Source organism: Felis catus, chromosome E3, assembly GCF_018350175.1.
Source record: "Felis catus isolate Fca126 chromosome E3, F.catus_Fca126_mat1.0, whole genome shotgun sequence".
In the NCBI taxonomy this organism is placed as follows: Eukaryota; Metazoa; Chordata; class Mammalia; order Carnivora; family Felidae; genus Felis; species Felis catus.
The window spans coordinates 32966518-32984709 of record NC_058383.1 but is presented as its reverse complement, the minus strand read 5'-3'; the positions used below and the strand labels follow the sequence as shown (position 1 = coordinate 32984709).

General features: G+C 43.7%; 1 protein-coding gene across 3 annotated transcripts in view; it reads right to left on the bottom strand.

Annotated features, from left to right (window-relative positions):
- Positions 1-18192, bottom strand: part of GRIN2A (glutamate ionotropic receptor NMDA type subunit 2A) — a 536750-nt gene that overhangs the window by 113808 nt on the left and 404750 nt on the right. For all 3 annotated transcript variants that reach the window (XM_045047693.1, XM_045047692.1, XM_006942329.5), the window contains one exon: positions 5814-5928. In XM_045047693.1, the coding sequence (XP_044903628.1) occupies positions 5814-5928 (115 nt within the window). The remainder of the gene's footprint in view (positions 1-5813; positions 5929-18192) is intronic.

Below are 18192 nucleotides of genomic sequence, written 5' to 3'. Positions count from 1 at the left end.
AGCCTGTTTCCGATTCTGTGTCTCCCTCTCTCTCTGCCCCTCCCCTGTTCATGCTCTGTCTCTCTCTGTCCCAAAAATAAATAAACGTTGAAAAAAAATTTTTTAATTAAAACAAAAATTTTAAATGTTTATTCTTGAGAGAGAGAGACAGAGACAGAGACAGAGAGACAGAGAATGAGCAGGGAGGGGCAGAGAGAGAGGGAGACAGAATCCTGAAGCAGGATCCAGGCTCTGAGCTGTCAGCACAGAGCCCAATGCGGGGCTAGAACCCATGAACCATGAGATCGTGACCTGAGCCGAAGTCAGATGCTTAACTGACTAAACCACCCAGGCACTCCCATGTATATGTTCATTTTAAAGCTAGTATAACCCAAAATGGTAAATACAATTATTCCCAAAGCATTGCTTTCAAGTAGTTAAGAAGAAAATGATTCCACTTGGAGAAATGCAGTCTATACTCAAGCCCAGCTCCAAAGCCCCTAACTTCTTGAAAACTACCCCAACTGGCCAAGTCAAGTTCACCCTTCTCACCCTGGTGAAGGCTTGGTTATGAGCTACCTGAGGAGGGGGATGGTTTCTTACTCATCCTTGGAATGGCCCCGGTGCCTGATGGAATGGTGGCCACAGAGTTGGCCCGTAGTGGGCACTGGGGTGTCAACTGCCTTGTATCTATGGCACTGTTTTCAAATATCTCTGGGAAGCCTTGGACCCACCAAGCTCCAAGGAAGAGCAAAACCACTGCAGAAAAGGAGAGGCAAGGAGCATGGGAGTCCTTGCTGGCAAGAAGAAAGCCTGCTTAGCACCGAGTTCTAGGTCTGCTGAACACAGGTGGGCACTGTGCACGGCACTGGAATAATGCCCTCCAGCCACACACAAAGGCCCCGCGGAGAGCAAATGCCCCTCCAACGGCTTGTCACGATTTCCAAGACACCCTCCTTACATGCGGCTGCTCCCGTGATGCCACTGGGTGACCTCAGAGACAAAAAGAAGACGCCTCCGAGCCCCAGAATAACAGCTCCCTCCTTCGGCAGCCTGTCCCCTCTGACGACCTGCTGTACTGTGTCTCCTGCTGGGGGGCAGGTTTAAGGATGACATGACTGGTATTTAGCTGCTCCACTGGCTTCCTCTTTCTTCAAGACAGAAGCACAAGGAGTTTTTTCTGAAGCACTGGATCCCCTGAGTGCCGAGAGAACAGACCAACCACAGGAAGCAGTTGTACAGTCTAAGCTCCATTCGGCAGTAATTCCCCGAGCTGCCTTTTTGAGAAATTGTTATATTTCAACAGGAATTGGAAGGAGAACATACAAAATATTAAAAGGGCACTTTCTGCGTCTGGAAACAGCACATCAAGGGCAGCTTTCTTTTATGCAATGTTATCACCTGGGCTGCAGTGGCCTCCCTGTACACAGGCTCTCTGGCAAATGAGCCGGATCCACGGGCAGCACTGAAAATTCACAGGGGTGAGCCAAGTCGGACCCAGGACAGGTGAGATCCAAGCAAGGAGATGGATTTCACAGCTCCACAAGGGATCCTCAGGTTGTGTAACTTCAAACTGTTGAAAAAGAACCCCAAAACACAACACCATAAGGCAGAAAGGCCCACGTTCCCTACCTCCTATTAAGAATAAGAAGAAGGCAATTTGCATGTTGGCTTTGCATTTGTAAGAGGAAAGAAAACCCAGAACTTGAAGGATAGATGTAAGGAGTGGGTCCAGGAAAACATTACAGGTTGAAAAAAAAATAAAAAGGCATGTCCTGTGTCCCAGATGCACTGCGCCCAGCTCAATGATGGAGATGTGGGCCACAGGGTATACCAGGTGCCAGTTAACTAGAATTCAATTCTTTCCTAAAACCTCACAGAAGTACACAGACTCCCACCCCACCCTCCTCCACATGCAGACTAGAGTCTAAGTTCCATGAGTACAGAAGTTGTTTTTTTGTCTGTCTTGTTCACTGATAAATTCCAAGTATCAAGAATAGTGCCTGGCACATAGTAGGCACTAAATAAGTATTTGTGGAAGGAAGGAAGGAAGGAAGGAAGGAAGGAAGGAAGGAAGGAAGGAAGGAAGGAAGGAGGGAGGGAGGGAGGGAGGGAGGGGGGAGATTCGGTGCTTGGGTGTACCTCCTACAGGAGAAATAGAGCAGGTGTTCAATAAACAATAGCTATTGTTGATATAATTAGTATTTGTTTCCGGGGGTTAAATACAAAAACTTAGGCAACACTGGTAGTTAGTTGTGCTGGGAATCTCAATATGAAGGGTTTCAAAAATTGTTGTTAATTAAGGTACAACAACATGCAAGGAAATAAACAGATCCTGGGTGAAAGTCTGATGCACTTTGACAAATGTCAAGATAGAGAACAATGCCGTAACTTGAGAAAGCTCCCTATGCCCCTCCTCCACAAAAGCAACCACCATTCCTGTTTCTAACCCCATAGACTGGTTTTGCCTCTTATTGAACTTTACATAGATGGAATTATATAGTATATTTCTCTGTGTCTGCCTTCTTTTGTTCAACATAATGCTTGGCAATTCATGCATGTTGTAAGTATTACCAGTTCATTCCTTATTAATGAGTAGCATTCCATTTTGTGAATATACCATAATTTATTTATCCATTCTTGTTGCTGCACATTGGCATTCCTTCTGATGTTCTATTATGAAGAAATCAAGTTGCAATGAACATTCTTATACAAATATTACTTTGGGGGTATATGCTTATATTTATTTACAGTAAATACCTAGGAGTGGAATTACTAGGTTGTAAGGTTTGCATATGTTTAGTTTTGTAAGAAACTGGCAAACACTTTTCCACAGTGATTGCAATTTTGCATTGTGATCAGCCATATTTAAGAGATTCAGTTGCTCCATATCCTTGTCATCACTTGGTATTGTCAGTCTTTCATTTTAGCCATTCAGCGGGTGTGAAGTGAAATATCATTCTGGTCTTAGTTTGCATGTCTCTGATGATCGACAATGTTAAGCATGTTTTCATTTACTTACTGGCCATTTGAGTAATATCTTTTGTGAAGTGTCTAACTTAATTTCACACTTCTGTGTTGTTTTTCTTTTTTATTATTGATTCATAGGAGTTCTTTGTGTGTATGTGTGTGTGTGTGTGTGTGTGTGTGTGTGTGTGTGTGTGTATGTATATGAATAAAACCATAGTTAATATTCTTTTCCCAGTCTGTGGCTTGCCTTTTCATTTTCTAACCGTGTTGGTACATGAGCAAAATTTAAAAATTTTTAAATTTTGGTGGAGTCCAATTTATTATTTTTACTATATGCTTAATGCCTTTTGCATTCTACTTTCTCAGATCACAGCAATACCCTCCTAAATTTTCTTCTGGGAACTTGACAGTTTTAACTTACATTTAAGTTGGAAATTTATGTTAAGTAATTTTTATGTATGATGTGAACTATAGGTTAAGGTATTTTTTTTCTATATGGATATCTGGTTGATCTAGCAACATTTATTAAAAGGACTTTCTTTTCCCTCACTGTCATAATTATTCATCACAAATCACTTGAATGTATGTTTATAGATCTATTTTCATCACTTTATCACTATGCAAAATGTTACTTATAGGGCTTCATAGGTAACCTTTATCAGATTGAGAAATCTCCCTCTTTACCATGAATGGGTATATTAGATTTCATCAAATGCTTTTTTGGCATCTGTTGAGAAGACCATGCAATTTATTCCTTTATTATATTAACACGGTAAGTTAGACTGATTTTTTTGAACATTAAACCAGTTCATAAGATAAACATCCTTTATCCATGATATATTATTCTTTTTTAATATATTGCTGGGTTCTGATTACTACTATATTGAAACATTACATAGAGTGGTGTCATTTCTTTTTAAAATGTCTCATGGAATTCACAGTGAAGCCATCTAGGTCAGGAGTTTTTCTTGTTTTTGAAATGGGAAAGATTTTAGTTATGAGTTCAATTTCTTAGCAAGTTTAGAGCTTAGAAACTTAGGGAATTCAGACAGTCTATTTCTTTTTATGTCAGTTTTGGAAATTGGTGGGTGTTTGTTTTTTTTTTTCCAAAAAAACTTTGCCCATTATATCTACATTGTGGAATTTGTTGGCATACATTATTCCCAATTTTTTGATCGTTTTAATGTCTACAGGATCTATAATGTCTGTGTTAATATTCCCTCTTACATTTTTAGTACTGATTATTAGTATTTGTGTTTTCTATCTTTTGTGTGATCACTCTTGCTAGAAATTACGAGTTTCATTAACCTTTTCAAAGAACTAGCTTTTGGCTTTGTCGATTTTTCTCTATATTTGTATTTGACTTTGATTTTTACTCTTATATTTATTGTTTTCTTCCTTCTACTTCATTTGGGTTCCCTTTGCTCTTTTCCTAGCTTCTTAATGTAGAAACTTCAATCACTGACTTTACACTTCCCTTATTTTTTCTATTTATAAGCTGTCACAGCTATAAATTTCCCCCTTAGCACATCTTCAATTTTATTCTTCAAATTTTGACATGCTGTGTTTTTCAAGGTCATTTCATTCAAAATATTTTCTTATGTCTTTTTTTCTTTGACCTGTGGGCTATTCACAGGCCGGACCTAATTTCCAAACATCTGGTGATCCTGTAGATATACTTTTATTATTAACTTTTGTTTTAACACTGTGTGGTCAAAGAAAGCATTCTGCATTATTTCAATCCTTTTAGATATATCGAGACTTGTTTAATGCTTGAGAACACAGTCTACTTTGGTGAGTTCCCTAAGTGCACTTGAAGAAAAGTTTCTTTTGTAGCTGTGGGGTGTAGCAGGCAAAATCTTCCAAAGCTTTCTCTTCATCTTCCCTTCTAGGAATGCATCATTGATCGTCCAGAGTCAATGCATCTGTTTGCACAGAACTTTTTTCTGATGCTAGTTAATTATAGGACGGTTCCTCACCACATCCTGCATCTTCCTACCCCTAGGATCTCTCAAGCCCATCTGATGTGCAAAGTGAAAAGAAATCTCAAGCTGCTGAAGCAATTTAGAAGCCATGCCTTGCTTGTCAAAAAAGACAAGATAAAGACACAGGCTTCCTTTTGATCTCTTTTATTCTGCTCTTTATGTGATAGTATGGCCACTGACTTGGAACTTGGTGGGAGAGTGGGAAAGTGGGACAGATACTGTCATCGTTCTCATGGCGTCATCTGTAAATCCTATGACATCTCCCCTCTCTGACTCAGGACACGGCCTTGGGTAAGACGTGTGATGATTTTTTTTCCCTGCAGTGGTGTTTTTCATTTTTTAATAGTTAATATACATGTTCTATAAAATGTGCTTTACAAGAAATATAATCAACCTGTGATTTGTAGAAGTGACATGCTTAAGTTTCGGAAATGGGTTGATTTAAAGTAAAAGACTACAGAGATGAAAATACAGGGGTTCCTCCATATGGCAAAATGTGTAATTATGGTACATAATATGGGGTTTAGGCAGACTCGTGTGATCACTGCTCTGTAGCAAACGTGTACTATTGTACCAACATGAACCAAACTTTAGTCTTTACATTATTTATCCTAAGTCCTTCAAGGACCCTTCCTAATGAGATGTGAGAAGCTGACACACAGAACAGCACACGATCACCACAGTTTACCCAGGAAAAGCATTCCGCCTGCACCTTATGATATTTGGTCTCCTTTGTTCCAAGAAACATCTGGTCCTGGTCATGGGATGGGATCTGGAGCCGCTCAGCAGAAAACATGTGAGGAAAAGGAGTAAGCCGAGCCCCTCTGTGGCCCCTGCTTTCATCCTTCCCCTATACGCGGCATGCCGAAGGATGCTCACCTTTTCCCATTCTCTGTCCTTGTTCAGCACAATCACCACCAGCCTGGGGTGCACCTGATAGCCTTCCTCAGTGAAGGACAAGTCTTTGCCATCCCATGTCACGTTGACCATAAATCTAGAGAGAGGAAGAGAGAAAGACATGTTTTTAGGGAAGAATTCAAGAGGTCAGATGAGCGTATGCCACCATCAACGTAACACTCAGAAAGTGAAGACTTATGTGGCCATCATCATGCACGACAGGTGGCCTCTATCCAAGGAAGTATTAGTACCCGCGTGGGCACTGCTAATTGGCCAGGCACTCATTTCCATGAACCTGTAATCACTCTCAGAATCCCCAATCCTGTTTAGGCATTAGTAATTGTAATTAGTACATGGGATGGACCCTTCCATCCTGCCATGCCCATAGACTTCTGTTCAAATGATAGTACAGGAGGGTCTTAAAGCATGTTTTCTATTATGTTTTAATAATCTTCCCTAAAGGAAGCTGCTTGCTCATAAACCACATGGTATACAGCTTCCAAGAAATAGTATCCCATCTGTTCACTACTCATTCTACTAATACTTATTAGGTATTTGCTACAGGCCAGGATGCAGCTACTTGGATGAAGATAAGTAAGGAAACAGATAGGATCCCTCTCCCCATGAAGCTTATAGTCTAAAGGACAGGACAGGCATTAATTAATTACAGATCTATGTCAAGTGATATAGTAGAGAGGTGAGTGTGCCATGTGGAAGTGAAACAGGGGTCAGGCAAGGCTATAAGGAGTCAGTATTAACTAGGTTAAAAAAAAAAGGGACATAAGCATATTCCAGGCAAAGGGCAGCAGCACGTGCAAAGGCCCTGTACTGGTACACATGAGGGATTGACTGGGAGCGAGACCAAACCAGACACCAGCGAGACCAAAGCAGAGAGAGAGACAGAAGAATGTGGTATGCGGTATGGCCGAGAAGATGAATCAGTGAGATACAGCAAGACTTTTCAGGCCATGTTAAAGACTTCTGTTTTTGTTTTAAAACAGTAGGAAGATACTGAAGGTTTTAATCAAGGAGGTGGTACAATCGGACTTTTCTTGTATAATATGACTTGAATGTTGTGTACAGAATGAGTTGGAAGGGACATAGGGGGTTGGTTACACTGTGCTTATTATCCAGGTCAGAGAGGATGTTGGCCTGGGAACTGTTGTGGCCCCAAAAGAAAGGGAGGAGAAGGAGAAATACCAGCTGCCACAAATAGGACCCAGTGGAGAATATTTAGCAGGTGTTTAGCGATGTGGAGGTTGGGGGAGAGAGAGGCATCAAGGACAACGCCTCGCCTCACCATCCGCCTTATATAACATCCGTATGGTCAACCCTTAGCCTAGGTGTTTTCATTGCACAACATCTGTCTTCCTTATGATACTCTTATCTCCAGCACCCCTCAAAGCCACATTGCCTGTAGGCAAGGTGGATGCAGACAGGGAGGGAGGGAGGCAGACGTCAACTCCCATGATTCGGGTGGGAGGGTCCCCGGGATTCCACTTCTCCTTGCAGCTTAAGAAAAAGGTGAAGCTGTCAGACTTGCATGGGAACATACCACCTGGCAGATACTCAGTTAATGTAGTATGGTGGGTTGAAATATTCAGAGATCCCAGACAGACAGGCTATCTCAAGGCCATGGCATTTTCTTGCTTCACATTCCCTTAACACCAAAAGCAGCTGAAGAAGTAAAATATTAAGGAGGAGAAATAGACTATGAAAAAAATTCTAAAACCAAGGACTGTCCTAAATGGTCACATGTCTGGCCCTGGGCAGCCATAGTGGAGACTGCATTGTGTGGAGGGAGAATCAGGTCTCCAAGGACAAGGTGAAGAAACTGGGGAGAAGGCAAAAAAGAAAATATTGTGTATCCATTCAATGAACTATTTGTTTTTTTTTTTCTAAATTGTGTTTTGATGACAAGTTAAGGGTGAAGAGAAAATGCTCACTATTTAATGTTAAACAGAAGAGAATAAAAATAGGGTTTGTCTATGCACAGAGGGATTACAGGTACCTTTTATTTGTGTGTGTGTGTGTGTGTCTTTTTATTCTCCAAGTTTCTTGCAAATAGTGTTTGTTAAAAAACAGAAAAATAAAGCACTGCAATTCTAGAAGGAGCAAAGAGTAATCATTCTATTTGGTGTGCATGCGAGGTATCTGTGATCATTTCCTCATAGGTATTTTGTTGATTCAACAACTATTTACTGAATGTCTATTATATGTCAGACCCTACGGGGAGTCTTCTAGATACAGGAATAAAAACCGCAGTGGCTGTCCGCCCTCCTACAGGTATCTTTACTGCTCAGTGACACAGGCACATAAACAATGACAGCACGTAGAACACCACTCATGCACAAATGCACAGTGAGCGGGAGATGTAAGAATGCCAAGGAAGGCTCCTCACTCAACCTAAGGGATACAGGTGGCACTTCCTGGGGAATCTAGGAGAGTAAAAGGGTTAAGAAGAGGTGGGAGAAAAGAGTTCTGAGCCAAAGAATCACCCTGAGTAAAGAAGAGTCAACAAAGGCAGTGACACATGCTAGGGAAAGCAGGGAATAGCTTAGTAAGCTGAGGAGCAGTGGGATTTGTCTGAAGAGAATCCTTGAAGCCAGATCGCAAATGATTGAATACCACCCTAAAGGGTTTGGATGTTGTTCAGAAGACCATGGAGATCCACGAAATGTTTTAAGTAAAGCAGTCATGCAGTCGGACTTCCTGCCAAGAGAAGAAGTAAAAATGCTTCTCTGCATTGAAGGACAACTCCAACATTTTTGTTTATGTCTAAAAACCTCTCACTAACTAGGGGGACCTAAATTACTCTGTATTTTTCCAGTTTGACTTTTGCTTTTGTTCCCCATGATTCATTTTAGCCGTGGCCCATTGTAGCATTGGAGTTCATGTTTGGTGGTTGAGTATGTTGACAGATCATCACAAGTGTCATCCATCCGTGTATACATCCATCCATCCATCGTCTGTCCATCCATCCATCCATCCATCCATCTATCCATCTGCCCATCCGTCCATCCATCCTTGTATCCATCCATCCATCCATCCATCCATCCATCCATCCATCCATCATTCTGTCAATCTGCCCATCCATGCATCTATCCATCCATCCCTCAATCCATTCATCTATCTGTCCGTCCGTCAGTCCATCCATCCTTATATCATCTGTCCATCCGTCCATCCATCCATCCATCCATTATTCTGTAAATCTACCCATCCATGCATCTATCCATCCATCCACTTATCCATTCATCCATCCATCCACCCACCTACCCACCCGTGTATCTATCCATCCATCCATCCATCCATCCACCCACCCACCCACCCATTCATCCATCTGTCCATCCATCCATCCGTCCATCAGTCCATCCATCCTCGTATCATCTGTCCGTCCGTCCATCCATCCATCCATCCATCAATCCACCCATCCATGCATCTATCCATCCTTCCATCCATGCATCTGTCAGTCCATGCATCCTTGTATCCATCCATCCACCCATCATTCTGTCAATCCACCTACCCATGCATATATCCATCCATCCATCCACCTACCTACCCATCCGTGTATCTATCTATCCATCCATCCATCCACCCATGTACCCACCCATTCATCCATCTGTCCGTCCATCCATCCGTCCATCCATCCATCCATCCATCCATCCATGTATTGATCCATTCACCCACCCACCCATCCAACCTATAGACATATTTGAGTACCTACTATGTGTCATGACCTGTGCCAAGAGATGTGATAGGAAAAATGATACAAAAGTAAACAAATACATTCCTGCAATAAATAATTGGAATAAAGACAGTAAGTATGAAATTAGAGATTTGTATTGGGTAGGCTGGTGAAGAGCGTAAGGAATAGAATGGCTCTGCTCTGATGGCAGAGTTGGAATCAGGAAACAAAGTGGAAACGTTTGGATTGTGTCAGGAAGGGATAATAAGGGCTGGCTAGGTGAATGGCCAGGGGAAAGGGGTGCTGATGCGTTGCATGGAGGAAACCATAAAGCCAACGGCATAGAACCATGGAACAGGATGGAACACTGTTCATGGAATTTCAATATAAATATTGCAGACAAAGACCACCAGTGAGTAGGAGCTAGTATGAAATCAGTTGCCAAGTCACTCTGTATTTGCTACCCAAAACTTAGGGTTAGGCCAGCCAATTCACTAAGGTCTTTTATTTATTATCACTGTTGTTGTTGTTGAATCAAATTAGCTACCAAGCCAGGTTTCAATTTGCCCATCCCTTTGGGATGGAAAGAGCTCAGGATGGATCTATCTAATAGCCCAAATGTGGATGAACTGAAAATTTCAGTCGATTATCAAGAGGTTTAGAAATATCCAGTTTGTTATCTTTTTGGAAAAGGCAGACCAGAGAGCAAATGCTTAGGCTCTGACATAGACATGAGGCCGGGGAGGGCCACTCACAGCATTACATATCACGACTGAACACCACAGTCGCTGTTTTATCCACGGAGCTGGCGTGTACCACGGAGTATCCATATCTTCTTTTGATATGCCAGCTGAATTCACTTAAGCCTCCCTCCTCTTTGATTCCCCATCATTATTTCTTCCACCCATTCCTCTTCTCCCCTCTTGTAGTGAGATCAGATGGAATGAGCATCTACATGTGATGGCTCTTCTTCAGGTTATATGGAAACAACTATACGGACGTTCTCACACTCCCTAATTTCCTGTGTTCCTTTAAGATTTAATATTCTGGACCAATGAGTCTGTATACTCAATGTTAATATAGGTTCTTTAGTTTTTCCTTTTTTTATTTTATTAACAGTCTTCAATCCCTTGTGTGTGTGTGGTTGGGGGGGGGGAACCTCTACCAAAATTTTTTGTTAAACGGTAATTTCATTATCAAGTTGGCAGGATGCAAACACCTATTACCTTCAATTCCCCCATCCAATTTCTAGGAAGGAGAATCCATACTTTCTCAGGCTTTCTTCCCATTTAAACTAGCTCCAGAGCAAAATCCTTTACCTAGGGAAACGCCATTACACACCCCATTGCTTGGTCCCCATTAACACCTGCTGGGTACTTGTATTAAACAGCAAAATCTTATCATTGTTTTGTTTATCTCTCTAAAATGGATTATAAACTTTCGGTGATCAGATAAAATATTAGAAATTCTGGCAGCTGCTAAGCTTCAAATTACATCTTCAACATTTCCATCAGGAGCAATAAATACAGGAAAGCATGCTGGCAAAATTGAGCAGGGTGGAGGCTCCAGGGGTCTCCCGAGGGTCCACTTGTGTGTTATTATCAACGACTGATGGTAAAGCCAACTAGTTGGGGTTTTCATTGTCAGTGACATACACAACATTAAACTAGAAAACATGTAAATTACGTGACATACATACGAACAAGTTTCCTTTAGTATCTACTTAGGTGTATGAAGCTAAAGTCCAGATCATCACTTGTGTACTGCTTGCACTGTGCGCCCTATTAATGGGTGATACGAAGAGATCAGAAATAACACTGAAAAACAGAGAGGGCCATTTTCCCTGTATTATGACTGCAAAGAAACTAGGCCTGAATTTCAAGTTCTCTCTAGACCTGAACTGTTTACTATAACAGCCACCAAGTACAGGTGGCTATTGAGCACCGGAAGTAGTCTGAATAGAGGTGAGCCCTAAGGACATAATACACAGAAGATTTGGAGAATCCGTATTAAAAACATCATGTAAAATATCTCATGAATAACCTTACGTTGATTTCACATCGAAATATTTTAGACAGCTTGGGTGAAATAAAACAGATTATTAAAATTAATTTCACCTGCTTCTTTTTCCTTGTTTAGATTCCATGAGGCTTACATTCTACCAGACAGCTGCTCTAGACTGTCTTTGATCTTGGGGTATTTTTTAACCAATAGATGGTGAGCATCATGAAGGCCTTTAGTATCGCATTTCCAGGGCCAAACAGAGTGCCTGGTACAAAGCCGATGCTGAATAAATATGTGGACGAATTGCTATTTCTCTGTTGTGGAAAACAGAACAGGAATCCAAGCCTGGCTTTGTGTTCCCGGCTGTGTCACTTTCGGCAGTGTACTTAAAATTCTCCGAGCCTTCATTTCTTTCTTTGTAAAAAATGGATCAGGTTACACTGCACGAACTAGCCAAGACAGCTGCATGTGGTTTGAGCTAACAGTTACCTAACTCCCGGGTTTAGGGGTAGCATTAGGGATGGTGCCCTTAAAATACTGTTCCGGGTTTACTATGCCTGGTTTATAGCTATCACCTAATAAATAGTAGCTAATATTTACAGACATTTCCTATGCATTTTTTTCTTACTAGTTTTCCACCCCATCACATTTTCTAACACCCCCACTCCAAATGCAATGGTCTTTTTAAGGCCATGCTTATGGTGGCCACTCAATGCACTTACTTCCAGGGTCCCTCTGTTCTCCCGTCAAAAGCTACCCACACATAGGCTGCAGAAGCTCCTCGCTCTATCGCTTAAAATGTCTCATTCCCTCTGATTTCTGTTTTCTCTTTTGTGCCTGTATAGTCCTAAGTCTCCTTTAACTTCCCAAATCTGATTATTTGAAATGTTCCCTAGACATATTTATTATTCACTATTTGCCTTCGGACTCTAATTCTCTTACTGTCTCACAAATGCCACCATAACCCATTTAGTGTTTCTCAATTTTTGGTTAATTTTCCATCTGCTTTGCCATTTCCCACATTCCCCTGGGGCTTTAGTTCCCACCCCCCTCCACCCCCAATCACACTCTGCCTTCAATGCCTCCTCGAACTGCTTTGGGTATCACCCTTCTCCGTCTGCCGTGTAATTTACATGTTTCTGAAAACAGAGTCTCTGTTTTCTTCAACCTCCTCAAGACACTCGATTCTTGAAAACGTTTTTTGCTCTTGGCAGCATTCTCCTGGCGGCCGGAAATCCCTTCAACTCTGATGCGTGTCTGAGCGCCCCCTCATCTTCTATTAACTACTCCCTGATGGCCACCAAACTCTTCCTTCTTTACGCCCCACGCATAGCGCTTTCACCCCACACGCCAGCCCTTCCCAGCATGCCCTGCTTCTCTCCAGCCAGCCTCCAGTTGTCCTGGTGCTCATGTTCACAGGCTCATCGGTGCCCTCCCATTTCCCCTCAACAATTACCAAAAGGCACGACCTCAGGGCTACGACTTAAATGTCAGGACGGAAATGTAATCACTCCAACACACGGATTTCCATATTCTAGGCCGGCTGGGTTTAAAAAAAAAAAAAAAAAAAAAAAAAAGAGGTAAGTATTTAGTATATGTGCTGCCCAAGCGAGCACAGGAAGTATTTACTCTTTAAACTCAAATTCTCTTGTGGCTGATTACAAAATAATAATGTCAGTTGCCTTGGCTGAGCAATTATATATACATATATACATATACATATATGTATATATGCACACATATATTTATATATTTAATGTGCATTTATTTACAGAGAGAGAATAGGCAGGGAAGAGGGGCAGAGGGAGAGGGAAAGAATCCCAAGCAGGCTCCACACTCAGTATTGGAGCCCCACGTGGTGCTTGATCCCACAAACCATGAGATCATGACCTGAGCCGAAACCACAAGTTGGACGCTTAACCGATGGGAGCCACCCAGGCGCCCAGCAATACTATAGTTTCAAAAGTTGCCACAGGAGAGGGTAAGCTCCATCAAGGCAGGGAATCTCTGTCTGGCTTCATCACCATGCTTCTAAAACACCGACAACAGTGTGTGTTCCAGTACAAGCTTAAAAATATTTGTGGAATAAACGAACAGACGTAGGCCTCCGGCACCTTGTTCGGTCAGTGCTTATTTTCCATGCGACAGCCTCACAGAGACGAGTCTGTGAGGCAACTGCTGAGTTTGCAACCACTCGGCCGGGGCTACGAGGTCTTGCTGTTGCTTCCAAACCCAGGAAAGCATCCTACATTCTCAGAGCTTCTGTTTCCCCTTCCGTAGAAATCGGGTTGTAACAGCCACGCCACTGTGTAACTGCAGGGATGAACTTCGATGGACCATAATGAGGTCAGTGAGGGGTGTGCAACGGCAGCCAGGATCTCGGTTTCACAGAAGTATCTTTTCTCCTCCGAACATTTGAGATTAAGGGGCTTTAATCTTTTAGATGCTGGAGGACTGTTTTGGCTACTAATCCCAGTCCCTCAAGGGAGGTGATGTGCTGCCTCAGTCCCTCACCGCAGGGAAAGAGAGGCGCTGGTCTGATTGCTCGGAGCCCGTGGGACCCCTGGACCAGGCTATCATGCACAAAGGGCTGCCATCCTCCCCTTCATGCCTCCTGGACTTCCTGTCTCCATTTGGTGAGCACATCTGAGCTGACGGTGGTTTTGGGGGACAATGCCCCACATGCTGCCTTTTGTAACGCAACCTCCAAGTCTAAGACTTGTAGTACGTAAGTCAGGGAGAAGCTTTCTCTGTGAATATGACCGTCCCCCTGCCTCCGTCACCAGACAGCAGAGCCGAACCACTTGGCCAAGGCTTACGTGGGGAGCAGCAGGACATGTCCAGTAGGCTCTAAGAGACATGCCCTAATTGTACTTTGTCAGGAGTCGTCAGAAGCTTGAGTGTCCACGAATAACGTGGTTCTCAGGATCTCACATGTGTTCTTGTTCCTTATATGAGTGGTTCTCTCAGAAACCTGATGGGGGATCTGGAAGTTTTAGAAATGCTGGATTGCATTTTATAACACCACCCACGGAGCACCAAACGTATCACCATTAACCTCTAGTGACTCTGCATCACCTAACCATCTGGAACTGGCTGGCACCGGGGCTCATGGAGCCATTTCACCTAATGAGCTTCTATTCCAAGAGACCCCACAAAACCAGGTAAGGTGGCAAGCAGTTTCCAGGAGCTCACTCGATCACCTGTGTCTATGCAGCACAGGTCTTCAGGATCTCGAACAGGCAGATGTGCATGGAAGGTGCCTCCTCGGCACCCCTGACCCCACTCCCACCAACACAATATGCAAAATGACTTGATGTGAATCAATTCAACGTGCGATTTCATCCAAGAATGTCTGGATAGCCCCATCCGGGAACATGAGCCCCACAGGGGCAGGGCATTTGTTGCCCATTCTCTGCTGCACCCCATTCTAGAATGGGCAGTGGTTCCCGGCATAAAGGAGATGCTAATCACCCACTTACTGAGGGAAACAAAGGTCTCGTCATATTTTCTCGCCTTCTGACAATGATCCTCCTCTATCTATCTGTCTAGTGGGTGCCCACGTGTGCTCAGTGGATCCCGAGGGATCCGATGAGGTAACCCAAAGGCACAGGAGGAAGTTCGGGGGAGGGGGAAGCCAGTGGGTTTCTAGGACACCCACCTCTGCTCGAATCACAAACACACTGCACTTCCTGAGAAATTATTATTGGAAAAAAAAATCCTACTGCTTCTATCAGTCAATTAAACTAACAAACCAGAAAACAATTAAGAACCTGTCCCTCCCTGCCACTGCATACAAAGGCCCCGATCTTCAAATCAGGAGGCCAACGATCTTGTCCCATCTCCTTGGATAGGTGAGTAATAACAACCGCTTTTTTAAAAAAGGGACAAAAACGTATTTAGCACCTAATACGTGTTAAATGTTGTACCAGATAATTTCCATATGCCTGAAATTTTACCCAAACAACTAAGTGTGGATTTTCTCCTTTCATGGAGAAAGTACAGAGGCTTGGAGAATTTTACGATGGTGCCACAGGCCTCACAGGGTGTCAGACACTTCCGGTTGTTCTTCAGTATCCTCTCTCCTCTCCGGCCTTAGTCATCAATGCCCCCATTTTTAGCTGTGCACATAGCCTTCTACAATAAAGTATACATTTTCCAGCCTTCCCTGTAGCCAGGCATGCCCATGGCTATGTTCTGGCCAAAAGCAGGGGAGAAGGCATAATATTTATAACAGGTAACATGTATCATATAAAGGAGGGGATGAACCCTTCTTTACTCCTTCCTCCTTCCTGATGGCTGGGATACAGACATGATGGCAGGAGCACTCGCTGCCAGTTTGGACTGTGAGGTGGAAGCCACCGGCTAAGGATGATAAAGCCAGAGGCAGAGGAGGCCAGGTCCCTGACATCATGGAACATCATGATGAAGCCTTGGACAACCCTTGGATTTTGTTTACAGGAGGGACAAATCCAATGCTTCCCATGTTTAAATGACTTTTAGGTTTTGGGCTTTCTGTTGCTTGAAAACAAAATTAATCCTGGCTGGTTTCAGTGCTATAGGGACTATGTGAACCAAAGTAGAGTCCACACACTTTGAATTAAATGGTACCAGTTCCCGATTAGCTTCTCTGCACCTCAGTTAACCTTCTCTGAAAAAAAGCGGGCATGGTCCTACAAATTCCTCCATTTCCTTCCTAGCTCAGCACTACTTGATCCTTGCTCCTGGCTCCCCCTCCCAGCACACAACATATTTGGTCCTACCCCCATCTCTTACTATCTCTGTCTGTCTGTCTCTCACTCTCTGCTCCCTCTCGCTCTCCCTCTCACTCTCTTCCTCTCGAGGAAGAGAGGGAGAACGAGAGGGAGAGCAAGATCCCTCTCACTCAAAGTGTCTTCCCTCCCCACTAACTTCAACCCAAACCCAATATTTTTTTTTGGCGGGGCGGGGGGGGGGGGTGTGCACAAAGCTGAGTATCAAGCTCCATTTCTCCCATGTGGCCTTTCCTGATAATCTTTCCTTTTCTTAGCTCATTTTAATCCACACCTCACATTACAAGCCGTTAGCAATCCATAGTCCCTGACTGTTTCCTAAGAATTTCACATTCACACATTTGCTCTCAACAGAAGCAAAGATAAGGACTTGGCTTCAGTCGTTCATGTTTGTCTAGCATCATGCTATCGGGCACAGCGTGCTCAACAATTATTGACTTGGTTCAAAAAGCAGCACATTAATCGTCAAGCCAGGACCATGTTTCTCCCCCTTAACACCAAACCCAAGACAGGGGTGACAAGAAGCCAGGCCACATGTCTTTGTCCACACAATATTCGGTGGCTATAGCTCCTTCTCGTCCCCTCCGCCATGCTTCTTGGCCACCCTTCAAGGCCATCTCTAACAATGCTTCCCCCACAAAGATCTCCCCGACACCTCCCAATCAGATACAACCTCTCTCAGTGATAAACACCGATTGTTCACATGGTGTGAACCTTAGAGCACCAGCCACCCCCATTATTTATGTGTAGTCCCAACCACGTGGAGGCAATTTTTTAAAGACACCTCTTTCGGAAAACCCTTGGGATGGTTAGCTTTATGTGACTGGGCTATAGGATGCCCAGATAGTGGGTAAAACACTATTTCTGGCTGCCTCAGTGAGAACATCTCCAGGAAGAGATTAGCATTTTTGTCGGTAGGGTATGTAAAGACGATGGTTCTCACCAACGTGCGTGGGCTCATCCAATCCACTGAGGGTCTGAATGGAACAAAAAGGCAGAGGAAGGGGAATCTGCCCTCTCTCCTCGAGCCTGGAGAGCATGTTCTCATGCCTTCTTTGTTCATCTATGCTTCTGCCTGGAACCATGCCACTGGCTTTCTGGGGCCTCCAATCTACAGCACATTGGGGGACCTCGTGGCTCCACAATCCTGTGAGCCAGTCCCTCGTAATAAATCTCTGACTTTCCAGCCTCTTGGTTTTGCCTCTCTGGAGGACCCCAGCTAATACAACCCTACACTACCATCTGCTGGAAAAATAAAAGATAAGTCTTTGATGAAGGTAGCATGGAGGGAGATTCCTGGCCTGATGTCATTCATGACCTACGTGACTTTACCTGCTCTGCTGGACTATAACCTTCCTGAAGACAAGAAGTCATAACCCAGGACTCTGAACTCGGGAAACACTGTAGACACAAGAGCAGATGGAGGGTAAATGAGTTGAGGTCGAGTTTTAAATCCACCATTTATGGCACCGTCCCCAAGACCAAGCCACCCAAGTCCTCGGGGGTCCAGCTCAGTCGCGTGTCAAATGGATAACACCGCTGTCTGAGGCTGCTCGGGCTGCCCTCACAAAGTACCACAGGCTCTGTGGCTGAAATAATGACAATCTGTGTCTCACAGTTCTGGAGGCTGGAAGTCCACGATGGAGCCCTGGCAGATCCCACATCTGGTAAGAGCCTGCTTCCTGGTTTACAGATGGCCATCTTCTTGCCATGTCCTCACGTGGCAGCTCGAGAGAGCATGCTCTGGTCTCTCTTCCTCTTCTTAGAAGCCATCCGATCGTGAGGGCCCCATCCTCATGACCTCATGGGACTCTAATCAGCTCCCAAAGACCCCACCTCCAAATAACATCACATTGGGGGGTTGGAGTCTCAACATATGAATTGTTGGAGGACACAAACA